The sequence below is a fragment of the Sesamum indicum genome, linkage group LG13 (assembly GCF_026168435.1).
Source record: "Sesamum indicum cultivar Baizhima isolate 11 linkage group LG13, ASM2616843v1, whole genome shotgun sequence".
In the NCBI taxonomy this organism is placed as follows: Eukaryota; Viridiplantae; Streptophyta; class Magnoliopsida; order Lamiales; family Pedaliaceae; genus Sesamum; species Sesamum indicum.
The window spans coordinates 9,308,768-9,332,245 of NC_142669.1; the positions used below are offsets into that span (position 1 = coordinate 9,308,768).

Here is a 23,478-nt window from a genome sequence, read left to right on the forward strand (position 1 = left end):
GGAGGTGTTTGTGGTCTCCTTTGCCAAAGAGAAAACCAGGTGCCGTTATGTGGGCTTCCTACATGGAAGATATCCTTTATTTAGAAAAAACACAAAATTGGGATTTGGGAGGTAAAAACTGACATCCCAAATTCAAGACCCATTTACCGTTTCCCCTGGTTTCTCTAGCAGGTCTTATAATGTTGAACGGCTAGACGTGAAACGGTATGTAGATGGACTGCAGCCGTACTTCACACTATTTCGCATGGAAATAACAACTTCAAGAATATATACGCAATATTTATATATTGTTTCTCACTTCTCACTGGTGTTACACTCATTATTAACTGTGGTGCTATGTTATTCACTTCGCTTGTAAACATAATTGGATTATTAGGGGATGTAAGGATTTCATTACAGCAGAGGACAAACATAGAATATATATATATATATATATATATTTGTTTAGACTCCTGAACTTACAACACAATAGTACCTACCTGCAACCTTTTCTGTTATTTGCTTGTTCGTTAGAAATACGGGAGTATATATGTAAAAATTATAATATTTGATATTTTCGAGATTGTATGAACCTTGATTCTTTTAATCTATTTGAATTCATGCTTGACCCACAACTCTAGCCAACCCAACTCAAAACATTTAGGTCAGACTCAGGGAAATTGGGTTGTCTTCAATCAATGGCCTACATTCATATTAATATCAATGGATAGCAAGAGGATCATTTGCACAGTCGATTAACGTAATACTGTGTAAAAGAGAGAACTTCTGAGACAGCAACGATTGCATGGCCACCTCGCCAATCCATCCAAAAGTTGCAGCAACCTATTTGCATGAAGGACTATCGACATGCAGTGAGAAGCCAAAAACTACAGCAACAAAGCCGAATTCCAGTATGCCACTTGTTACTACAATTAATATTGTCAGAGTTTGTGAAAAACTACTCCTGTTTCAGCAGATTTTATTTATTTCCTCAATCAATAGCAGTAAGAAATAAAGGATGCTCACAGAACGGTGCAGCAATCGCTGACGCTCTTCGCCAAGTCATTGAGTTTCTGCGTAAAATTGGCAGCGACATCACCAAGGGTCGCCTCTTGGACCAAATTTCTGTGGGTATCATTATTAACTTCCCACTCCAGCTTGAAAGCCATCGGCACATCAAGGGCTTGAACAAGGTCTTTTCCATTTTCATCTGCTTCAGCTTCAGCTTCACCTTCACCAACAGCAGGCTCCATCCCTGCCCTGCGAACCATCTCGACCTCAGCTTGTTCAGCCACATGTGGATGAGTCCCATGCGAGCTAGAGGCTTCCCCAACTGAGACAGGGGTTCCCTGGGTGTCGGTCCTGTCAGCTGAGCTAGGGGTGCCCTGGGTATCGGGCCTGTCAGCTGAGGTGGAGGCTTCACCGACCACCATTACAGTTAGACCCTCATACAGTAGTGCAAGCTTCCGGTTAAGGAACTCAGAAGAATGATTGCGGAAATTGAGCTCATTAGCTCGCGCAGGAAACATTTTCGAGGAAACCGCAAGCACTGCGGAGGCTGCCACAGCAGATGGCCTGTACGCTGTGAAAGTAATATCTGTACATGGCAAATGAAGTGAAGAGTTACTGAAAAAGAAACCAATGCAAAAGATTTGGGACTGCAGCTTAGTCCCACAAAGAATCAGAGGAAAGATCTATAATATATCTTTGGGACTTGGAAAGAATGAAGGACTTCACTCAAGCTCCAGTGAACCAAAAAGGAGAATTCAAGGAAAAGGGGGAATTATTCTATGGGAGATGCAATGTTATTCTGCAGAAAATAAAAATTTATAAAGAGCAAATCGATTTGATTCCTATGAATAACACTTCTAGTGGATTTTATGTCTTTGATACTCTCCAACATCTCTCTAAAATAAAGTTGGTTCCATTACTAAGATTATTACCACTCACAAAATACAATTATTAATTTTTTTTCAATATGAAGTATTCAAGACATGACGACACATATTTCAAATGCACAGATTTTGTTTTGATCTACATTTGCGAAATAAAGCATTCTGAAAACTAATAGAGAGCAGAATCGTACAATTTCGGTAACAGAACAAAGAACTAAATACCTGCTTGAGATTTGATGATGAGCTGATGAATTGATGGGCGTGGTGAAGGATAATCTAGTGGCAGATGGAGGAGTTCAATGAAGTACTCGGCAAAGAAAATTGGTGTCAGTGTTCGCAGTCGCCAGTTTAATATTTCGCAGATGTGCAGCTCCATTCTGAGCACGTCGCTGGCCGCGAAATAGCAAGTCCTGTCATGCTGTAATGATGTAATAATAACAAACTTAAACAGCATTCATATTGCAGAGAAAATTGATTGTTGATTTTCCCATACGCCTATGTTCAGTCCTCTGTGTGTGCTCCTGTGTCAAAAGTTCTTGAAGGGGAAGCACACCAAAAACTGTGCAAAGCTTAAAACCGATGCAGTTCAAATTTTAGTTACCAGAAACGTAGAGAGTTCGAAATTGTTGGTTCTGAGCTTCGCAGCGAGGGTAAGGCAACAGATCAGGAATAGAGTTTTGTTCTCTTCAGGGAACAGAAGCACTTCCTGATCATAGAATTCAGTTTACGATTAAGCATCATCATAAGAATTTAAATACAACACGAAAATTACGAATAATTAATTGCAGAGGAAAATAAAAGACAAAGAAGAAGACTTAGCATCGATCATTGAACTGCTCGTCTCTTCTAATCAAAGGTGATGGAAGAACAAGAGAGGTCCACCATACATCTCTTTCAAATTGCATTATATTTTCTACCAAAGAGAAATCAACGGAGTAACAATTGAATGTGTAAAGTAGATACCGGAATTTCATGTCTGGAAATGAATCGATCGAAGTAGGTCATCGCCATGTAAGGTACGAAGGCATCAGAACACTCGCGCTCTAACTGCTTCACATCCGAAAAATGTCCACAAAAAAAAGTCACAATTAACACAGACTTCAACTGAAAGTTCAGATCACTACGTATATATTCAGAAACAGAAACACACACACACACATATGAAATTAATTAAGCGCGATATACTTGTGCAATGAACGAAACAGCTTCACTTCGAATCAGGTTCTGATTCTCCACGTAGCCTTCCTCCACCATGTACTGTCTTTCGGCATTGAAAAGTGCGCGAAATGCCGCGATTCCATCCCCCAAAAGCAAACTGCGGTAAGGATTGTACAGCACCTCAGCACCTCTTTCCATTAATACCGGTTGTTTCTCTCAGATATCCTCTTCTTCTTTCTACAAATTCTGTTGCGCTCTAGAGAGAGAGAGAAAGAGAAAACCAGAGCTGAGAGGTATATGATATCTGCGTGTGTGTGTGAGAGAGAGGTGCTTATATGGAAGTATGGAACTGTTATGCTGCATGCGCGTGACGTTATGATATTTTGGTAGGCGGTTGGCCTAGTTGGCCAGAGAGGTCCTCCGCTGTTACAGCGCCGTTGAGGAAATCTGAAGATCACATTGACGGCGAGTTGACGGCCTAGTCCCGTTTTATAAAATTGGCGGTGAGAGAGGGAAATTTAGCCTCGTTTGGCTCTTTTCATTTTTATTTCTATATTTCGAATGGAATGAAAACACTTAATTAATTTTTGTGCAAAAAGATGAAAATTGAATTGGATGGAATTGTGAGAAATAAAAATATGTTTAATTTCAATTTGTTATATATGTGTATAGATATTGTATATTGAATAGGGGTGACAACGTGGTGGATATGTTTAATTTTAATTTGTTATATATGTATATAGATATTGTATATTGAATAGGGGTGACAACGTGGTGGATATTTGGGTAGACGTTCACCCCATCAACTCGATAGATATGATTTTTTTTATTTTTTCCGTACAAATATATAAAAAATAACATATCAATTGCAAATAAAATTATTCATCAAATATTCAAGTCCAATAAATAAATTCTCAAATACAAATAAAATTGTTCATAACAGAACGTCACAAACAATTCATATCAATTATATGTTAGTGACAACTTCTTCATCTTTCTCAACGTCAAGTATTGCTAGATAATTTTTAATTCATCAACTATTGAACAACTATTTAATAACGAACAAATAAACTGCTATAACATTTATTAATGTTTAAACTTTAGGACATTCTAATTTAGGGGAAGAAAAGACATACTGAAAGGCGAAGACAATGTATATATTTTTATATATTTTAGACCGGGGCGAGTCCTTAAGAACTCAGGAGTCAGGACCCCAACTGCCTTCAATTTTTTTCGACCTGACAGGGTGGTTTTGTCGGGTACATATCTTTTTGGTGGGGAAAAATATAATTTAGCATTTTTAGAGAGGATCTAAAAATAATTAACCTTATATAATGTAATATTATTTTAAAAACAACATAATAAGGTCTATAAGGATGGTTTGAAAAGTGTCTTTTCAATAGAGTAAACTGTAAATTTTTATTAAACATAAACATTTTCAATGAGATTAGACTTAACAAACAAGCTTCCAAAATTTAAGATAATGTAAAAATGGAAATTGGCTTCCGGAACTAAAACAAAAACGCCCCATCAAATTTTCTGAATTAATCGGCACCCCAACAACTATTAACAGGTCCTATTAGGGTTCGGGGCAGGTTGGTTCTTGGGCAGGACTCAGGAGAGTTTCTACCTTCTGGGATTCCCAGTTGTTGGCGAGGCAGATCTCCCACATTGACCAAACCCGCCCCACTACCTCAACGTGAGAAAGTTGAATTTCGGATTAGAAAATGTTAAAAGCGGTACAGTGATGGCACGTACTACACACAGCATTAGTACAACATTGAAACACTGTTAGCAGCAAGAAGAAGAATAGTACAAGCTTTATGTAACTGGTGTTTGTACTTTGCAACGACGACGCTATCTATATTAAGAACTAGGATACCAACATCTCAGAAACTGAAATCGAAAAGGGGAAGAAAGATTTGAGAGCTTAAAAACCTCATTGAGTGCAGCGTTGATGATACTGTCGTCGCTTTTCGCGGGATGTCGTCTCATTAACGCTGCATTCAATAATGTTTTTAGTTCTTCGAAGCAGTTGAAACAACCGAAAACGGCAACGAAAACCAGTTCCAGGTTTGTTCCTTTCATTCATTTACTGCACATTCATCTCCTCATTTGAACAACTAGGAGTGAGGTCAGTTTTTTTAACAGTAAGCATAAACTGTTCCATTAACTTGTTTGAGGCATCGTCGTCGTCATCCACAAATTGAACAACAGATCTTCCAACCCACTTGGAATAGGAAATGGTGAAACAAAACATGATTCAAGAAAACAGTTTTATTTGTTTCCCTAAGATTCCTCTATCAGTATTTACGACAGCAATCTCGTATTTCCTGTACCTCTGTCTAACTTATTTCTTTGTATAGAAACTGAAGAATATGAGGCACCTTATGGGGCCATGACTCCTTCGATTGTGTAGAAGAGAGAATCCACCCAATCAACTTTGAAAAGCAATGCTTGCAAGGTTTGCATAACATCATACTCCGGATCAAGTTTCCGCTGCCAACCCTACAGGACAACAAGAATGAGAAGAAAGTTAAGATTACCCAGGATACCAAGAATGAGAAGAAGAAAAAGAAAATTTACGGGATAGCATATAATGTAGCTTCTATGTTTATTTGCACAAACAAGAAACTAACAATTAATCCAACATTATGGGCTCAAAAAACTGCTTAAGCTTCATTATCATGAAAAGTTGGTCTGGGACTAGCAGAATCACATCAAAGATTTAGTCAGTTGTATTTAGTGAACACAACATAAAGTATAGTAGCATACAGAAACTTTGGTCTTAGAATCCTACAAATTAAGTTCAATTGCCATAAAGATTGATCCACAAATACCTCCAACACCATGGTGGTTACAATCACAGTGCAAATATTGCCATCAATGTTAACTCTGTGACGCCTGACATGCTCAAGCATTTGTTGCATGCAATCAGCAGGGTGAACAAAATCACCTTCATTTGAGCCCCAATACTTGAAAGTACTGTCCACTTCCTATAAAGATATCAACCGCTCTTAGTATTGAAGTCATCAATCAGAATAAAGAGAATAGTAAATATTAAGCAGAAATGTAGTGCAAGTGTAGGACTATAGTGTGTGCTTAAACTTTGAAGCTCAATCAGATCATCAAAATTCAAATAAAATGCAAAAGCTAATATATTATATCTCCTTGTTATAGTTGCAAAACATGTCCTCATATGTCTTCAACCTTTGTTGATCCTCACTTGAAATAAGCACTGACCCACTTACATCGCTGTATAGGACCAAAAGACTCAGGTATTGATTTATAATTTTCCATAAAAGCAGTGAGACTCTACAGAAGGACAACTAAGAAACTTCAGGATGTCTCTTACTTAAGAAACAGCATGTTTCTTTTCATATATAAAAAGTAAAGCACACGTCCAGAGACACACCTTGATGAATGCCTCTGGATATGGGCAGTTCTGTTTGCTAGATAATCTCAGAGTGCATTCAGCAGCAGTGCGACCATCACGAAGTGCCACAGCCTTGAAAAACTCCAATAGGTTGTCTCGATCCTTCTTAGAAAGTTCAGCCGTCATGCCTACGTCAAGGAAAATGACGTGAGGCCTTGACTTAAACAGAGATTTTCCTGATCTTTTGCTCCGTAATTCTCTAACAAGAATGTTTCCAGGATGCATGTCTGCATGAATGAAATTGTCCACCTAAAATAGAAAGAGTTAAGTGCTATCAACCGAGTAATTTAGTTCAGGTTTGTGCACAATGTTGCATAGTATTGTCTAATCCAAGTGCAACAAAAGTACAAAGACAACTCAAACAGTGCTCCATAATGTGGGGTGCAATGTAAACTCATCTAGAACATATCATAACACAGTAGGAAAGCTATACAGTAGCTTTTATAGACTAATCTGATAATGACCTTTGTCATTACATGGGCCAGATTGGAGTATTACTCTTGAGTAATAGGTGCTGGTACCATTTATCAATTGCATATTCTGATATGTGATTAAGCAACATGAGTGCTCTTTAGATTGTCAAATCAACAAGAAGTGGATTCTGGCATAATCCAAAAATTTTACCAAGAGCATCTTTAGGAGAGCATGAGTTCCAATATGAGCAAGTCCTGTTTTAATGTGTTCATGTCCTTCGAGCTTGTCAACATAATGCAGGATACTTTCTCCATGCTCATAAGTTTCCACCAGAACAGCTGGATGTACCAAAGGGTATAAAGGTTTTGGAAATGAGACATCTTTCCAGTGGCGGAAATTGTAGATAAACCGACTCAAATTAGCTGCCTCCCTTGCAAGATCGACTTGAGACATCATGAAAACAGCAAACTGTTGTATGCTTTCATCCAGTCTTAACCACTTCAATGTAGGGACGAATTTTGAAATTTTCGCAAATAAATTAATTAATAGAAAATCTCTTCGGATTGCTTCACCAACACCAGGATGTCTGACTTTTACAGCAACAAGCATAGGCTTAATGTGCTGTTGAGAATATCTGAATCTCAAAGTAGCTCGATGAACTTGAGCTACACTGCCAGATGCCACAGGTTCCTCTTCAAACTTATCAAAAATTTCAGTCAGCCGGCGGCCGAATGCCTTCTCTACTGTGCTTTTTGTATATGCAAAGCTATGTGCTGGTGCTTTAGTGTGAAGTTCAGAAAGCTCATTGCATAGATCATTTGGGAACAGATCAGGCCTTGCTGCAGCCCACTGGCCCCATTTGATAAATGCTGGACCAGCCTTTTCCAATGTTTGGCGGACAATGCGAAGCCATGACCTCCTGAACTCAATGCCAAGGCAATCAGCAAACGGAGCCATCACTATGCAAGGAGAAAACAGAATTACTAAATGAATGGCCCTCAGAACAAGTATCAGCCCCTCTAAAAGAGAAAAGATAAGTGAAGCCATATAAACATGCCCATCTTGTGCATGCATGTAGAGAGTATCTTTTATGGGTAGGTATTCTGCATGTGCCAAACTTCTTTGGCTCCATGCCAACTCTCCAATAATGAAGGCCAGAATCCCAGGTGTTAGTAGGTGTGACCGAGACAAAGCGAGGCTCACTGCACATGCTATCCTACTTATGGGCGGCAAAATTGGTCCATTATAGGAATATATTTCGAAAAGCTTTCTCCATGCAATTTGGGCACGATATGAAAGTCCATAACTTGTATATGACGAGTGGATACTTTTACACCCTTTACTCTTTTGAAATATCTCCTTAACTTCACGTAATATGTGTGAAGAAAACCCTCCACATCGGACATTGCAGTGTGAGTAGAATCTGCTTCTGTGACAGAGTCCAATAGGAGCTGATTTCCGACAATGATTTATCTCGAGACTCCAAGTCCTCACATTCGGGTAAAGGGATTGTGCAACCCTCCTAACACTGTCAGTAGTAGAAATCAGCACTTTTTGCAAGATCCAATAAATGAAATCAAAAGCATATCTCGTTCACATTTCAAACGCCAATCATAATTACGTTGAAAGAGCATCTTTAAAATGAATGGTGGCAGAATCTGAATCTGCGAGGAATCAATTAATCATTAAAATTTTGATTACAAAATAAACTCAAGTTCATAATTAGCACAACAGTCTTCTAAAACCTTCTCAACTGAAATTAGCTCTAGGAAATCACAGTCTAAGAGAAGGTCAGTCACTGAACCAGCTTCCTTCAGCTCATGTGTAGAAATCACAATGCTTAACATTTTTGTTTTCCATGCTTCAGTAATTGATACTAAGCTCCGGTAATAAGCAAGTAATCAATAAAGAAGACTGGATCAACACTCTGTATTCTGCAATCGTAACAAACTACATAGAAGAAGAGCAAAGACATTACAGGAGTTACCTTGAAATGGCCATGGGAATCAGGTGCAGTCCGGTGAATACTGCGCCGAAGACGAGACAAACTGGCAAGCATTTTCTCTTCAGTACGAGTAATTCGTCGTCAAAGGAAAAGTCCCGGGGACTCTACGCATCGTCGACGGCCGATTCCGGTCACTATGTCGCAAACTCAGGCGGCTGAAAGCTGAGACCGGAGTAAAGGAGCTCTTAGTTGCGGGTTTACCTTTTACCGTAGATTGAGGGTTACTTATATGGATGGATCCGAGTCCCGAGAAAATGTCATGGATAGCAGACTCGGATCCAAACCGGACCTCAGTTGTAGATTGAGGGTTACTTACTTATATGGATGGATCCGAGTTCTGAGACAATGTTTCGATCATTGGTAGCACACCCGGATCCAAACCCGACCGAATTGCAACGAGCTTATGCTTGTTCCAACTCCCCAGACAGCTTGGTTTTATCTTATTAAATTAGTACACGTGGCTCATTTAAGTGAGCATATAACAATTAATTTTAAATTTAGAAAAATATGAGAAACTATTCAAAAACAAAAAAAAAAAAGAAAAAAAAAAGACAGAGAACAACAAGGAATTGTGGAAGTTGAATAAGGTTGTAAATTATTCCAACTAGTCGAATATATTATTGTTAAAAATTATTATCAAGTTTAAAAAAATTACTTTTGAATTTGGTTTGAATTGATTTAATCGAATTCAAACGAATTTTAAATGGATCAAACATAAATCGAGTTCGAATAATTTAATATTTTAAATATATTTCATTATTTTTACACTAGTTGAATTATATTTATTATTTTTAGATAGAGATATATTATATTTATGGGTTAATCACAATTAGCCCCTTTTAAAAATATAAAATTACACTTTTCCTCATAAAAGTTTCAAAATTATATTTACAATACCTCGGAGAATTTACTGTTTACACCTGACCTCCTTTTATTAGTGTTTTAACAAAAATATTGACGTTAGCAAAATTGTATAAATTTTCAAGTTTATCTCTTATTTAACATTTTCATGTAATAATTTTATACTTATAAAAATATAATGATGTTAACCTCACACCACATATATATATATATATATATATATATTATATTTATCCCTTTATATGTATAAAAATATACATAAAACGTGAAATGGGATGCAAAATTAAAAAACTCATGCCTTGTTTTTTTTGTTAACGTCATCATTTTTCGTTCAAATCCTAATGAAAGTATAAAGAAAGAATTTTTAAAGAGTGTGTGAGTGTAATTTTAAAATTTATTTAGAAAAAAATATAATTTTATATTTTTAGGATGAATCTAAGTATAATTAATCTAATAATTATTGATTATTCATAAATCATTCCAAATAAATGATTCATTAAAAACCTGACTCCATGCCCAAGTCCTTAATTCAGAATCTCAACAATCTATCACACCATAATCGTAAGGTCCAACTTCGACCATATAAATATATATATTTTGAGGTTAAATATATTTTTCATCAAGAACGGATCTAAAATTTAAAGTCTTGGAGGGGTTGAGTTGAAATTACCAGCAAAAAAAAATTATCAATAACTTTTAATTTTAATTTACAAATAATTTTAAATTATAATTAAAATTTATTATAAACAAAAGAGATCAGTGACTTCAAGTCATATTTAAGCAACATCGGAATCGCAACATAATCCATAGAGCAATCTTTTAGGGATTGTTGGTAGTTTTATAAGAAGAATTAGTAAATAATTTATAATTTGATTAGTTGATTTAACAACTATTTTTTAATTATTAATAATTTGCTAAAATTACTTACATTAACAAAAAAATAGAGAATAAAAATTCTTATTTACATTCGATTGACGTATTACTGACTTATTGCACATCAAATAAATTTTCTTATGACTAAAGTTACACATTCACAAGTTAATGCATGTGAGAAGGTATATTTTTACTATTACAAAGATAGTTTAGGCGATAGTAATACGATCGATTAACCCTACAACTCGGAAGAGGGGTTGCTGGAAAAATTAGAATCGACATTTATCGTTAATAAATGGTTGCAGAGAATGTGAAAGTGTTGGGAGACTTACCCAGAAGATTGTGGTCGACGTTGTACCTTTGATCCACTCTGCCAAACGCCTGTCTTCGCCTGAAAATGTCCAACGGAAGAAATCAGAATTGCTGAAAAGAGGGAAAAGTCGAACTAGGGATGAGGGTAGGCAAGGTGGAATTTCAAATTCAATGGTACAAGAAGGTAATTTCACGGTTAAATGATCAAATTTAATATGAGATCGTAAACAAGATTTCGCGGATATATTGTGGATTGTGTATGCCGTAGTAAACATATGTGTAGCGTGTCCCATTTCAAACAATCCACTCGGTTCTCCCAAATCAATCCCAAGTAGGGATATGTTGACCCATCAAGTAAACACGCCCTTATATGATATTTGAATGAGTTTGCAAGTTTTTTTTTCTTTATTATATTTTACAACATATTTGAAAGCTTATAATCTATTATAATATATTTGGTATTTTTTTAATTAGTTATTGTTGTACGCCATCCCTAAGAATATATAGAAAAAAAATTGTATGAGATGAAGCTAAAAATATAAAATGAAAAGAAACAATCATATTGTCAGGAGATGAGAATAAAGAATTCCCTGAAAAGAAAAAAAAGTGTAGTGAGATGTAAGAGAAAAAATAAATTATAATTGTGAGTTTGTTAAAAATATAAAAATTTTGAGAAAATAATTATGAAAAAAAGTAAGGTGAGAGAGAAGCGTTAAGTAGTGGACTAAGAAAATGAGATAATTAAAAAAATATTGAAATTAATTTTGTAACCATTTTTTAAGTAAAGAAATAAATTAAAGGATAAACTTGAATATTCAAAATTTAGTATGACAAAAAAAATTCTTTTATAATAGTATAGATTAATTTTACGAGCTTGAAAAATAAGATATTTTTAGAAAGTAGTGAATACTAGGTTTGGCTATAACTAATTATATCAAATTTTATTTTGAAGACTAGTCGTTATGGCACGTCGTTCCTGCGTCCATATAATAAATAATTTTTTATCATTTAAAATATATTATACATAATAGTAAAATATAATAAACCAACATAAATATCACATTTCAACAAATATATAAATAAATAAATAATTTTAACTTAAATATATTGTCAACAAAAAAAATTGATTATGCAAGTATCACAAATCGTTGTTTGTGAATGAAAAAAAATATTTCTTTTATTATATTAGTATAGATGTATAAATAAAAAGAAGAGAATTTGAGTAGGAGTACAAATATAAGGATATTTTTGGTAAATTTTAAAAATTAATATTGTAGTTTAATTAACAGTCATTTATAAGTAAAAATGAGATTTTCTTCTTATAAAGTATAAATAATGTAAAAACTAAAAAAAAATATAAAATATTTTTGGATGTCCTATGAATTTTGAAAGTCTGTAAAAATTAATCTATCAATAACACATATTTATTTATATATATATAAATCTATAGAAATCTCCAGAACATATTTGAAAAATCAAACATTAACGGAAACAAATAGCAACGGTAATAAATTAACAACGGTACTAATGGCCGCCGGCTTCAAGTTCCTGAATACGCGCTCCTCCGTCGTCTCCTGGAAACCGGTAGTCTCTCTTTCCATATACACATCCACAAACGCTTGAAATATGTCGCGCAGACAAACTGATAAACCCTAATCCTAATTGCAGACGCGCAAGTTGCCACAACCTGTAGCGGATTGCGTAGAGAGGACTGGTCAGGGATTGCACTCGGGCGACATTTCGACCGTTAGGATTTTCTACCAGCGGCTCCTCGCGTCGGCCGTTACTTCATTTTCCAATCGAATGTTATTCGCGCGTCAATTGAAAATGCTCTGAAGGAGACTCCTCTCTGCACCACGCTGTCCAAAGATGGATACAGCGTTAGGACTATTGAGCACTTGCTGTCCGCTTTGAAGGCCTCTGGTGTTGATAATTGCCGCATCGAGATTCAGGGATCTGGAGAATGTGATCGTTGTGTTGAGGTGATTTCCAGTTTTGATTAGTAATGAATTTGATGATTTAGTCAAAACTATCAGTATCCCATTATACTTGGTTTATACTTTTGGTTGGATTCCATTTTCCATTTATTCACTAGAAAACTCCATTCAAATTTTTAGTTGTCTACTGATTTGGTTGTGAACTTACATGAAATAGGTTGGATCCACGGCTTAGGATTTCTGAATCATGAGAATTTTGTAGTAAGGTTATAGTATGTAGAATGATTGCTAAAGATTTGGAGAGAGGTGGACAGGAAAGATATTGAATCATTGCATGTGAATGGAAGTATGATGCCGACGAGTGCTTCTGAATCCACAAGACTTAGTTGAAGTCAAAACTAGAATTCTGAAGAGAAAGCTCATGATCCATTATTTCTACTACCATTCTTCTTCTGGCAGAAATGAAATAGCCTGGTTAATGGAGCAGGGGTCATACTTTGGTTTATCCTGGAAAGTGCTAATAAATTCCCTTGACTTTTAAACACAAGGGAAAGCCAGGAGACAAAAATGCCTATAATCAACTTACTAGAAACAGTGACTAAATGAATCACCATGTTACCTTTCTCTCTAGATAAAACGCGCCCTGTTTGTTTTTTGTTCTGTTGTACGCTTGAGCCTAGACAGCCTTTAAGGGCTGCATATCTGAAATGTGTCCTGAGGGGGAAGGCAGTTGCATATGAGGTTTGAGAATTTGGAATTAGGATGCTAGTGATATGAAAAAGGATGGTAGGTTGGGAATGGTTTGGCTTCACTTTTCTTTTTTAGAAGAAATATAATTAATTTATTTATGATGTTTCTGATTTGACTGACTTTATTTATTGATCCTCGCTAAGATAACGTGGAAGTGGTATTTTACTCTTCATTGGCAAAGATAATCTGATAGAATAAATCAGTCTGTTCATGCTAATTTGCATCTTCAATGAAGTACTTGAGGATATTGTTGTACAAAAAGAAAGATGGCACTTGGACAGCCAAGAATCTCAGCTTTTTGAGTAATAGGACTTCAAATATTGTTGCTGAAATAGGACTTAAGAGAATGTTAGGAACTGGAACTCTTGAAAATTGCCCTTATTCAGTTAGGATTTCTGAATCATGAGAATTTTTGTAGTAGTATGTAGAATGATTGCTAAAGATTTGGAGAGAGGTGGACAGGAAAGATATTGAATCATTGCTTGTGAATCAGGGTGTCATAATAATCTTATGTGAAATGACAAAAATACCCTTTCATTAAGGGGCATTAGAGTCCTTTCAGCACAGGATTCGCGCGTTTTGCAACGGGGTCGCGCTCGACCCGACCCGGCTCGAACAGCCATCTCGAAGACCCGGACAATCAGAACCGTCCGACCAGGACGAGAGAGCCAGTAGGATAAGGCCACATGGCCCAGTCAACAGTGTCCAGCTGCGCTCTATAAATAGGCCCCGAAACGCAGTTATTAAGGTAACTGTTGCGCATTTATTGAGATCGAAGTTTGAGATGGCATATATTTCTTTCGATCAACCTAACTTGAGCGTCGGAGGGTCATTGTCGGGGACGTACCCAACGAGCTCACGGTTCGTGTTTCATTCTCATGGAACCCAAAATCTGGTCTAGGAAGAATTAGTCATCTGTGCTGAGATTGTTTCACGAGATCGCTTACTTCGACCCTGGCGTCGTCTGTGGGAACGTCTGAGAATTTCTTATAGCTATGGAAGGTTCATCGAGGAGAAATGCCGGAGAAGAAGAGACGTCGAGGAAAGGAGCAATTATTCAAATCACAAAGGACGAGCTCCAGAAAATGATAGAGGAAGCTAGTCGAAACGATATTGTGGAGTATGAGAGAAAAATTGCGACTCCATTGGTCAAAGAAACTGCGAGGAAGCAGAGTTATTTGAAGATGTGGAACCACCAAGAGAGTCGAGGGTGCAAGGCGAACAGGAGCATCGCAGCAAGCGACCAACATCATCCGATGCTGGCTCCAGCAGTCATGTTCGCGCGAAGAGAAGGGAGCCCATAATATCGCGGGCCGAGGTCGAGAGTGTGGGAAAGCAGATAAACAGCTTGAACAAACAGATTGATGAGCTGAAAAAATGAGGAGAGATAGTGTCCCAAAACAAGAATTCCCCCTTCTGTAATGACATTCTGGTCCAAACAGTTGAGCCGGGTTTCAGAGTACCCGATTTGCGGAGATATGATGGAATGAAGGATCCGCAGGAACACGTGGTAGCATTCGAAATGGTGCTGAATTTATATGGGCAGCCAGCCCCTATCATGGCAAAAATGTTCGCGACCACGCTCACAGGGAAAGCTCAAGGATGGTTCACGAATTTGCCCTGAGGGAGCATCGAATCCTATGATCAGCTAGTGCAGAAGTTCAACTTTCACTTCGTGAGTAAGGAGAAGCAAAAAAGGTCGGCGACTCGTTCAATAACCGCCAGAGGGAAGACGAAACTTTGAACAACTTCATGGGAAGGTTCAACAATGAGACATTGGAGGTGCAGGAGTTGAGGATTGATATGATAGTGAGCATCCTCATCCATGGACTGCGAAAGGGTCCTTTTACGTCTGCTCTAGCACGCGACCCGTCCAGTGACGTCGAGCAGTTAATGGCACTAGCCCAGAAATACATAGACGAGGAGGAGCTGAATGCGATGAAAGACTCGAGCGAAGAGAGCGCGAGCATGTCAGGCGACCGCATGATGGCAGAGAAGGGGGTGGTGGCAAGCAAAAACAAGAAAAACAAAAGGAGCCGAAATACCAGCCCAAATACCATAACTATACTCCACTGGCCATGTCGCGAGAGAAGGCATTGATGATGGTTGAGAATGCAGATGTCCTGAAGTGGCCAAGGCACACTAGGTACACCCCTTCTAAAAGATTTTCTAACAAATATTGCAGATTCCATCGAGAGAGGGGACACAACACTGAAGAGTGCTTCCAGCTGAAGGATGAGGTCGATAGGCTGGTTAGACAGGGATACTTTCGGGATTGAGTCCCTCCAAATTGCAAAATCAGTGGGGAAGTAAGAAGAAGTCGATCGAGGAGTAGAGACCGAAACCCCTGCCCTTCGAAAACGGATAGGGTCCCAACTGGAGGGAGCAATGCACCAACCAAAGGAGTGTTATACACGATAGCGGGAGGATCGAGCGTCGGAGATTCAGGTCGAACACGGAAAAGGTGCGCTCGCACTGTAGGATCGAGCAGGGAAAGGGAGTTTGTGCTGAAGGTGGAAGACGAAGAAGCCATTTCATTCGATAGCTCAGATAGGCTGGATATTGCGAACTTCATGAACGACCCGATGGTCGTCAAGCTGGACATTGTGAACTTCGCTGTCCACAAAGTGCTGATCGACAGTCGTAGCTCAACAGACATCATTTTCAAGAGTGTAGTTGATAAGATGGGTCTAGAGAACGCACGACTCGAACCCGTAAAAACCCCGCTGGTTGGTATTGGAGGAAGTGAAGTATCTTCACTGGGGACGATCGAGCTGCCTGTGTCCATGGGAGAAGAGCCGAAGAGAAAGACCTTGATGGTCAAATTTCTGGTAGTTGATACCCCATTTACCTACAATGTTATCTTAGGTAGGCTGGGGCTGAACTCATTCCGAGCGGTCATTTCCACTTATCATATGAAGATGAAGTTCCCCATGGAATACGAGATCGGGGAGGTATTGTGCGATCAGAAAGAGGCTCGAAAATGCTACAACTTATCATTGAAAGGGGAGCTCGGGCTGAAGAAGTAGAAGACGAAGGAGGATGCTAAACCCTGACCATACGAGGCAGAACATTTAAAACCCAATGAGGAATACAAGTCGGTGCAGCTCGTCCCCGAGGAACCTGGTAAGACGACCCGAATAGGGTCCAACATCTTCGATGGAGAAATGACCATGATCGAATTTCTGAGGAGAAATGCTGACATGTTTGCGTGGAGCCCATCGGACTTCACGGGAATTGATCCAGAGGTCATTGTGCACCGATTGAATGTCGACCCGATGGCTCGACCGATACAATAGAGAAAGAGGTCGTTTGGCTGTGATAAAAACGAAGTCATCAGACAAGAGGTCGAAAAATTGCTTAAAGTCGGGTATGTATCCAAGGTCCAATATATTGATTGGCTTTCTAACGTAGTGCTCGTCCCCAAATCCTCCGGGAAATGGCGCATGTGCGTTGATTTTACAGACCTAAATAAAGCCTGCCCAAAGGATCCATACCCGCTACCCCAGATCGATGTGATGGTGGACTCAACAGCGGGGTTCGAAATCTTCTCGATGATGGATGCTTATCAAGGATATCATCAAATTCGCATGGTTGAGGAGGACAGGGACAAAACCTCGTTTGTCACTGAGAAGGGGATCTACTGCTACAACATGATGCCGTTCGGACTGAAGAATGCGGGCGCGACGTACTAATGATTGGTCAATAAGATGTTCGGTGACTTGCTGGGAAAGACCATTGAGGTATATGTCGATGATATGTTGGTCAAGAGTAAGAGGTCGCAGGACCATCTCAAGGACCTCGCACAAGCTTTCAGCATAACGAGAGCGTATGGCATGAAATTGAATCCTGACAAGTGCACTTTCGGAGTCGAAGGAGGAAACTTTTTGGGATACATGGTTAGCGAACGGGGAATAGAGGCAAACCTAGAAAAAATCCAGGCTATTATGAATCTGCGATCTCCAGTCTCGATCAAAGAGGTGCAGAAGCTCACGGGCAAGATCGCGTCGCTAAGCAGGTTTATATCCCGATCGGCAGATAGGAGTCTACCTTTCTTCAAGGTCCTGAGAAAATCGAAAAGCTTCGCATGGACCCCGAAATGCGACCAGGCACTATAGGAGCTGAAGGAATACCTCACGAAACCCCCCCTCCTAGTGAACCCAAAAGAAGGGGAGACACTAGTATTTTAAAATGCAGTTAGCTCAGTATTGGTAAGGGAAGAAGAAAACAATCAAACCCGGTCTACTACGTCAGCAAGATGCTTCAGGGTGCGGAGTCCAGATATTCAAAGATGGAGAAGCAGGCTCTTTCTTTAGTAGTAACGGCTCGAAAACTGCGATCTTACTTCCAGTCGCATAAAGTGGTCGTACTAAAAAACCACCCCCTCAAACACGTGATGTCGTGACCCGAAGCCTCAGGAAGATTGATCAAATGGGCGGTCGAATTGGGGCAGTACGAAAGCGTAGGTGCTTGCAGATTTCGTAATGGAGTTGACCAGTGACCAAAAAGAACCTGAAACAGCCGAACAGCCTTACTTGAAATGGATGCTACATGTAGATGGATCCTCCAATGCCAATAATGGAGGAGCAGACATACTAACCCAAGGGCCAAAGGGTGTAGAGATCGAAGTTGCAGCTCGCTTATCTTTCCCAGTGACCAACAACGAAGCGGAGTATGAAGCACTCATACTGGGTTTAGAGCTCGCACATGAAGTCGGCGCCCGAGATCTGGAGGTCTTCACGGATTCTCAATTGATTGCCCTACAGATCGAAGGAACATACGAGACGAGGGAGAGGACGATGACATCGTATAAGGAAATCGTTCAGCGATTAATGGGCAAATTTGAGAAATGTTCTGTTTTGCAGGTGCCTAGGGCTAAAAATGACAAGGCGGACGCCTTATCCAAATTCAGAGCCGCAATGGATGGAATCAGGGATCGTAAGATCACGGCCCTAATACGCGAGCGGTCAGCTCTTTCGAACAGAGCAGAGGTGCAGGTGGTCTCAGAAACTGGGTCATGGAAGGACGAAATTGTGAAGTATCTTGATGACGGTATCCTACCCGACGACCCCATTGTTGCGAAAAGGGTCAAGTTTCGAGCTACCCGGTGCACCTTACTAGCCGGCCAACTCTATAAACAAACAGTAGATGGGACTCTTTTGAAATGTTTAGACGAGGAAAGAGCCCTTTACGTGATGCGAAAAATCCACAAAGGGAGTTGCGGAAACCACTCAGGCGCGAGATCACTGGCCCAAAAAATCACGCGACAAGGATACTTCTGGCTCACCTTGATCAAAAATTCCAAGGACCTAGTGAGGAAATGCGAAAGCTGCAAAAATATGCATCCCTGATACACCAACATGCGACCCCAATGGAGCCGATCAGAATAGCATGCCCGTTCGACCAGTGGGGAATTGACATTGTCGGACCTTTTCCACCCGCCCAAGCTCAGAAGAAATTTATCATTGTGGCGGTCGAATACTTCTCCAAGTGGGTCGAAGCGGAGGTAGTGGCCAAGATATCCGAAAAAGAAGTCATCAACTTCATTTGAAAAAACATCATCTGCAGGTTTAGGATACTTAGAATATTGATATCTGACAGTGACACCCAGTTTCAGGGGAGAAGGATTACGGAATGGTGCAAGGAACTGAAGATTGCGCAGCACTTTACAGCGGTCGCAAACCCTCAAGCGAACGGACAGACCGAGGTGACTAACAAGACGATCTTGCAGCACTTGAAGATGCGCCTTGAAAATAAAGGATCGTGGGTCGACGAGCTGCCCGGTGTGTTCTGGTGCCTATGAAAGGCCGTCGACCACGAAGGGATCGAATTCCGAAGCCTGTGAAAGGCCACCAATTATGTAAAGGTTAGGGAGATTGCATCTTGTACATAGATATAGTCATTACTGCATATGTCAATGCTTGAAGAAACTTGTAAAAACTGCATTTCTCCGGAAGCAATTTATAAAACTGTGTACATTTTTATGCTTACATTTGCCTTTGTTTTTATCCACTATCAAAATCTTCAAAGTATTAAATGCGAACCGAAAAAAATGTGTCCAACTTATGCGATCTGAAAAAGACGCACCCAATCAAACGCGAACTGAAAAAGACGTGTCCAACTTATGCGATCTGAAAATGACGCACCCAATCAAACGCGAACTGAAAAAGACGCGTCCAACTTATGCGATCTAAAAAAGACGCACCCAATCAAACGCGAACTGAAAAAGAGGCATCCAATAATGTGATCTGAAAAAGACGCATCTTTCTTGCCAACTAATATAGAGGCATCCAATGCGATATGAAAAAGACGCACCCAATCAAACGCGAACTGAAAAAGACGCGTCCAACTAATGCCAACTGAAAAAGAGGCATTCGATAATGCGATCTGAAAAAGACGCATTCTTCTTGCCAACTGAAAAAGGGGCATTCAATAATGCGATCTGAAAAAGACACATCCTTCTTGCCAACTGAAAAGGAGGCATCCAATAATACGATCTGAAAAAGACATGCCTTCTTGCCAACTGGAGAAGAGGAATCTTATTACGCGAACTGAAATGCATTCAGCATAAGCGACATAAAAAGAGATGCAGTTATCAAATAAAAGCCTTAAAAGGAGATAGAAGGAAGCAAATACGTGAGCTAACAAAAAATAATTCTATTGATGGTGTCGTTTACACAGTTGCATCGCAAAAATATGCTCACGGGGTCAACTTCCCAGATTTACAAGTCAAATTACTAAAAGTATCAAAGGGAAGAAGGGGTCATACAAAAAGACAAAATCCTATTACAAAAAGGGAGATCGGGTAGCATCAATCCTCATCCTCATCCTCTAGCTCTTTCCTCAGGGCCGCAAACTCATCGTCCTTGAGATCGGGCTCAGCAGGATAGGGTTGAAGGTCGCCATCAAGAGTAATGTCCAACCGACTGCGGTCAAATGACTCCTGGAATCTGCAAAGTTTTTCAATTTGGGCTTCACAAGTCTTGTAGCCTTTGACAAATGAGTCAGCTGATTTGATCTCCCGGTAGTCGTGAAGGTGTTCGTCTTCAGAAAGTCACGGACAACAGCCATTCGAGAGCCAACCAGAAGTTTGTGATGTTCCTCCAGGGTAATGCGATCAGACTGGCCTTCCTCAAAGCCCAGCTTGTGGCCTACGGCCAGTCCAGCCTCCCGACCGGCCTCGAATCCTTTCTTCCTACCTTCAGATAGAGCAACATCCCTCTCGGATATGGCGATCTCCTTCTCCTTCCTGACGACATCGAGCTCGCCCTCTAAGTTCTTGATTTTCTCAGCGAGGACCATCATGTCATCCGCGTGCCTGAGATCCGCCTTATCTTTCTCCGCCAGTTGAGCTTGGAGCTCTTTCACCTTCCTATCGGTCAGTATGTAATTTTTGCGATAGGACATGCATTTCAGAGAGAGGCTCCGGAGAAAAGTTAAGCCCTACAAAGTAGTGCGAAGTTATTCGGGTTCGAACATTAGAGCCAACTAAAGAATAAATGATTACCTGTAGCATGGCGTGGGCCCCATATTCCTCGATCCGAACAGGATTGTTCGTCACCAGGGAACTTTGGTCGCGAAGGGAGGTTAAAGAGTTATACAGATCGAAGGTTTCCCCCCTGCTTCCGAGAAAAGCACTGTGCTAGAAGAACAATCTCACTTCAGAGGTTCAGATGGATGCGACTGAGGACCCCTTATAGCTTCCCTGGTCTCCTCCCAGTGCGAAGCGAACTGCTCCAACCTCAAAAACCTATCTCGCTCGTCCGCCTGGCTGCACTTATCCGCAACTTCCTTGGCCATCCTGCTCAAAGTCTCAGGCCGATGGGGAGTGGATTTTGAAGAACCAGAAGGTGCCACCAGTCATTTTTCCTTCGGTTCTTTCTCCTTCGGACTCGCTCCCTGCCCCTGCTTTTGCGAGGCCCGCTTCCTCTTCTTTGATTTCTTGCCGCTGTCACGATCCGGCTTCCCGGATTCACCTCCCTGATCTCCGCTCGCATTGTCCAAGTTCAGCTCTAGATCGCTAGAGTTATATCCATAGAGAGGTTGGAGGGAGTTTCTTCGCTATCCACTTGGATGAGCTGATGTTTAGCGGGGCTCGAGGGCTCGCGAAGGAACAGGTGCAGGAGGAAGGTCTTTAGAGGGCGCGACTTGTTTCCCCTTGGCTTTGGCCTTGGCTTTAGCCACTTTATTCTCCGTAATGCCTTCAGTCATAAGGCATTACGGGAACTCATGATGATGCTACCTGCAAGAAAAATCGAGGCGTGTAAGCGAGTTCGAACAGAACGACAGGAAAGCATCGCTAGAAGAGAAAATCACCTAAAGACTCTTCGATGTGGAGGGACGCTGGAGAGAGCCCCGATAGTTGCAAAACCTTCTCATTGAGAAGCTTCTTGGGGTCGTATTTATAAGCCGTTAGGCTATTTATCTGATCACCCTCCAGCCCCCCTCCACTTGTTTTCGGGACAGGTTTATATTTGGTCCATTCGTTTTTCAAAGGCCAGACACCTCTAGGAGGTCGAATAAAAATAAAGCGATCTAACCAGACCCCTACATTCAACTTCAGGGTGCTCAGGTATCCACAGTCGGGCTTGGCAGAAAGATAAAAGAAACCTCTATCACCGGATCGTTTCGAAGTAGTGAAAGAGTACAGACTCCAAAAATTATCAAAACGGGGTTCTATACCTAAGTATTGCATTATTACAACAAAAAGGACAATATGAGAAATAGAATTGGGGGAAAGTTGCATAGGGCACAACCCCAGTTTATTCAAAATCAAGGCTACAGGGGGAACCAAAGGAAATCGAAGGCCAGCATCGAGGTGTTTGATAGAAAAAGCACTGAAACCCTCAGGAGGACGGTGCATTCGATCGAAGGTAGCAGGAATAACGATGTCATATTCGGGGGGTATGTAATATTTCTCCCTAATTTTAAGAAAAGGTGTCCTAACACTACTGACTACGGGTTCCCAAGGGTTTCTAGCCAACCTATCCTGGAATTTCGTTAGAGTAGAAAGACCGGTTTGCTCATCATTAATTTTGGAAATAGGAAACTTTTTGTTCCTTTTTGGGGAGGTAGAGAAAGAACGGTGAGCAGACCTAGACGCAGACCCAGATGTAGACCCAGAAGGGGTCGCAGAAGACCCAGAGCCAGAGCTCGACCCAGAATTCGAACTAGAGCTGGAAGACATCGTACCTTAGAATAGGATTGCCCTGGAAGCTGCAGGTCGAATGCGAACTCTTGGTTATCGCTGGTCGCGGAATATCTGTATGAGGAGCAGGAATAAATGTTTGAATGGTGGAGGTATTTATAAACGGACCTCTCTAGAGATGCGCGCCGCAGATCAGCCCACAGGATGTTGCCACGTGTCCACCTGGGCAGTGGATCAAGCGACGCGACCGCTCGACTTCTTCAAAGGCAACGACTTTGCACTTTGAAAAAGTGGGGGAATAATGATGGGTGTCATAATAATATTCTGTGAAATGACAAAAATACCTTTCATTAAGGGCATTAGAGTCCTTTCAGCACAGGATCCACGCCTTTTGCAACGGTCGGGTCGCGCCCGACCCGACCCGGCTCGAACAGCCATCTCGAAGACCCGGACAATCAGAATCGACCGATCAGGACGAGAGCCAGTAGAATAAGGCCACGTTGCCCAAGTCAACAGTGTCCAGCTGCGCTCTATAAATAGACACCGAAACGCCGTTGTTAAGGTAACTGCTGCACATTTATTGAGATCGAACTTTGAGATAGCATATATTTCTCTTGATCAACCTAACTTGAGCGTCGGAGGGTTATTGTCGGGGACGTACCCGACGAGCTCACGGTTTGTGTTTCATTCTCAGGGAACCCAAAATCTGG

General features: G+C 40.4%; 2 protein-coding genes and 2 long non-coding RNA genes across 5 annotated transcripts; 2 read left to right on the plus strand and 2 right to left on the minus strand.

Moving 5' to 3' along the window:
* Positions 1 to 445: 445 nt before the first annotated feature.
* LOC105176758 (putative cyclin-D6-1) lies at positions 446 to 3,598 on the minus strand. Of its 2 annotated transcripts, none has more exons than XM_011099659.3 (5): positions 3,060 to 3,598; positions 2,838 to 2,924; positions 2,476 to 2,580; positions 2,097 to 2,292; positions 446 to 1,576 (listed from the first exon to the last, which is right to left on the minus strand). In XM_011099659.3, exons 1-5 carry the CDS (start codon positions 3,228 to 3,230, stop codon positions 1,002 to 1,004), a joined length of 1,134 nt encoding a protein of 377 aa, XP_011097961.2. In that variant the 5' UTR covers positions 3,231 to 3,598; the 3' UTR covers positions 446 to 1,001. The 2 variants fall into 2 exon arrangements, with proteins under 2 accessions (XP_011097961.2, XP_011097962.2); XM_011099660.3 differs by having other exon boundaries at positions 448 to 1,576; positions 2,838 to 2,921; positions 3,060 to 3,596.
* A 1,321-nt stretch (positions 3,599 to 4,919) lies between these two features.
* LOC148784485 (uncharacterized) lies at positions 4,920 to 5,767 on the plus strand. The gene is made up of 2 exons (XR_016063500.1): positions 4,920 to 5,105; positions 5,399 to 5,767. It is a non-coding gene; the product is annotated as an uncharacterized LOC148784485 (long non-coding RNA).
* On the minus strand, positions 5,246 to 9,175 carry LOC105176759 (uncharacterized). The gene is made up of 5 exons (XM_011099661.3): positions 8,870 to 9,175; positions 7,093 to 8,410; positions 6,448 to 6,717; positions 5,873 to 6,028; positions 5,246 to 5,540 (listed from the first exon to the last, which is right to left on the minus strand). Exons 1-5 carry the CDS (start codon positions 8,881 to 8,883, stop codon positions 5,421 to 5,423), a joined length of 1,878 nt encoding a protein of 625 aa, XP_011097963.1. The 5' UTR covers positions 8,884 to 9,175; the 3' UTR covers positions 5,246 to 5,420.
* Positions 9,176 to 12,381: 3,206 nt separating this feature from the next.
* On the plus strand, positions 12,382 to 13,045 carry LOC148784486 (uncharacterized). Its single transcript, XR_016063740.1, has 2 exons — positions 12,382 to 12,517; positions 12,602 to 13,045. It is a non-coding gene; the product is annotated as an uncharacterized LOC148784486 (long non-coding RNA).
* Positions 13,046 to 23,478: the final 10,433 nt, after the last annotated feature.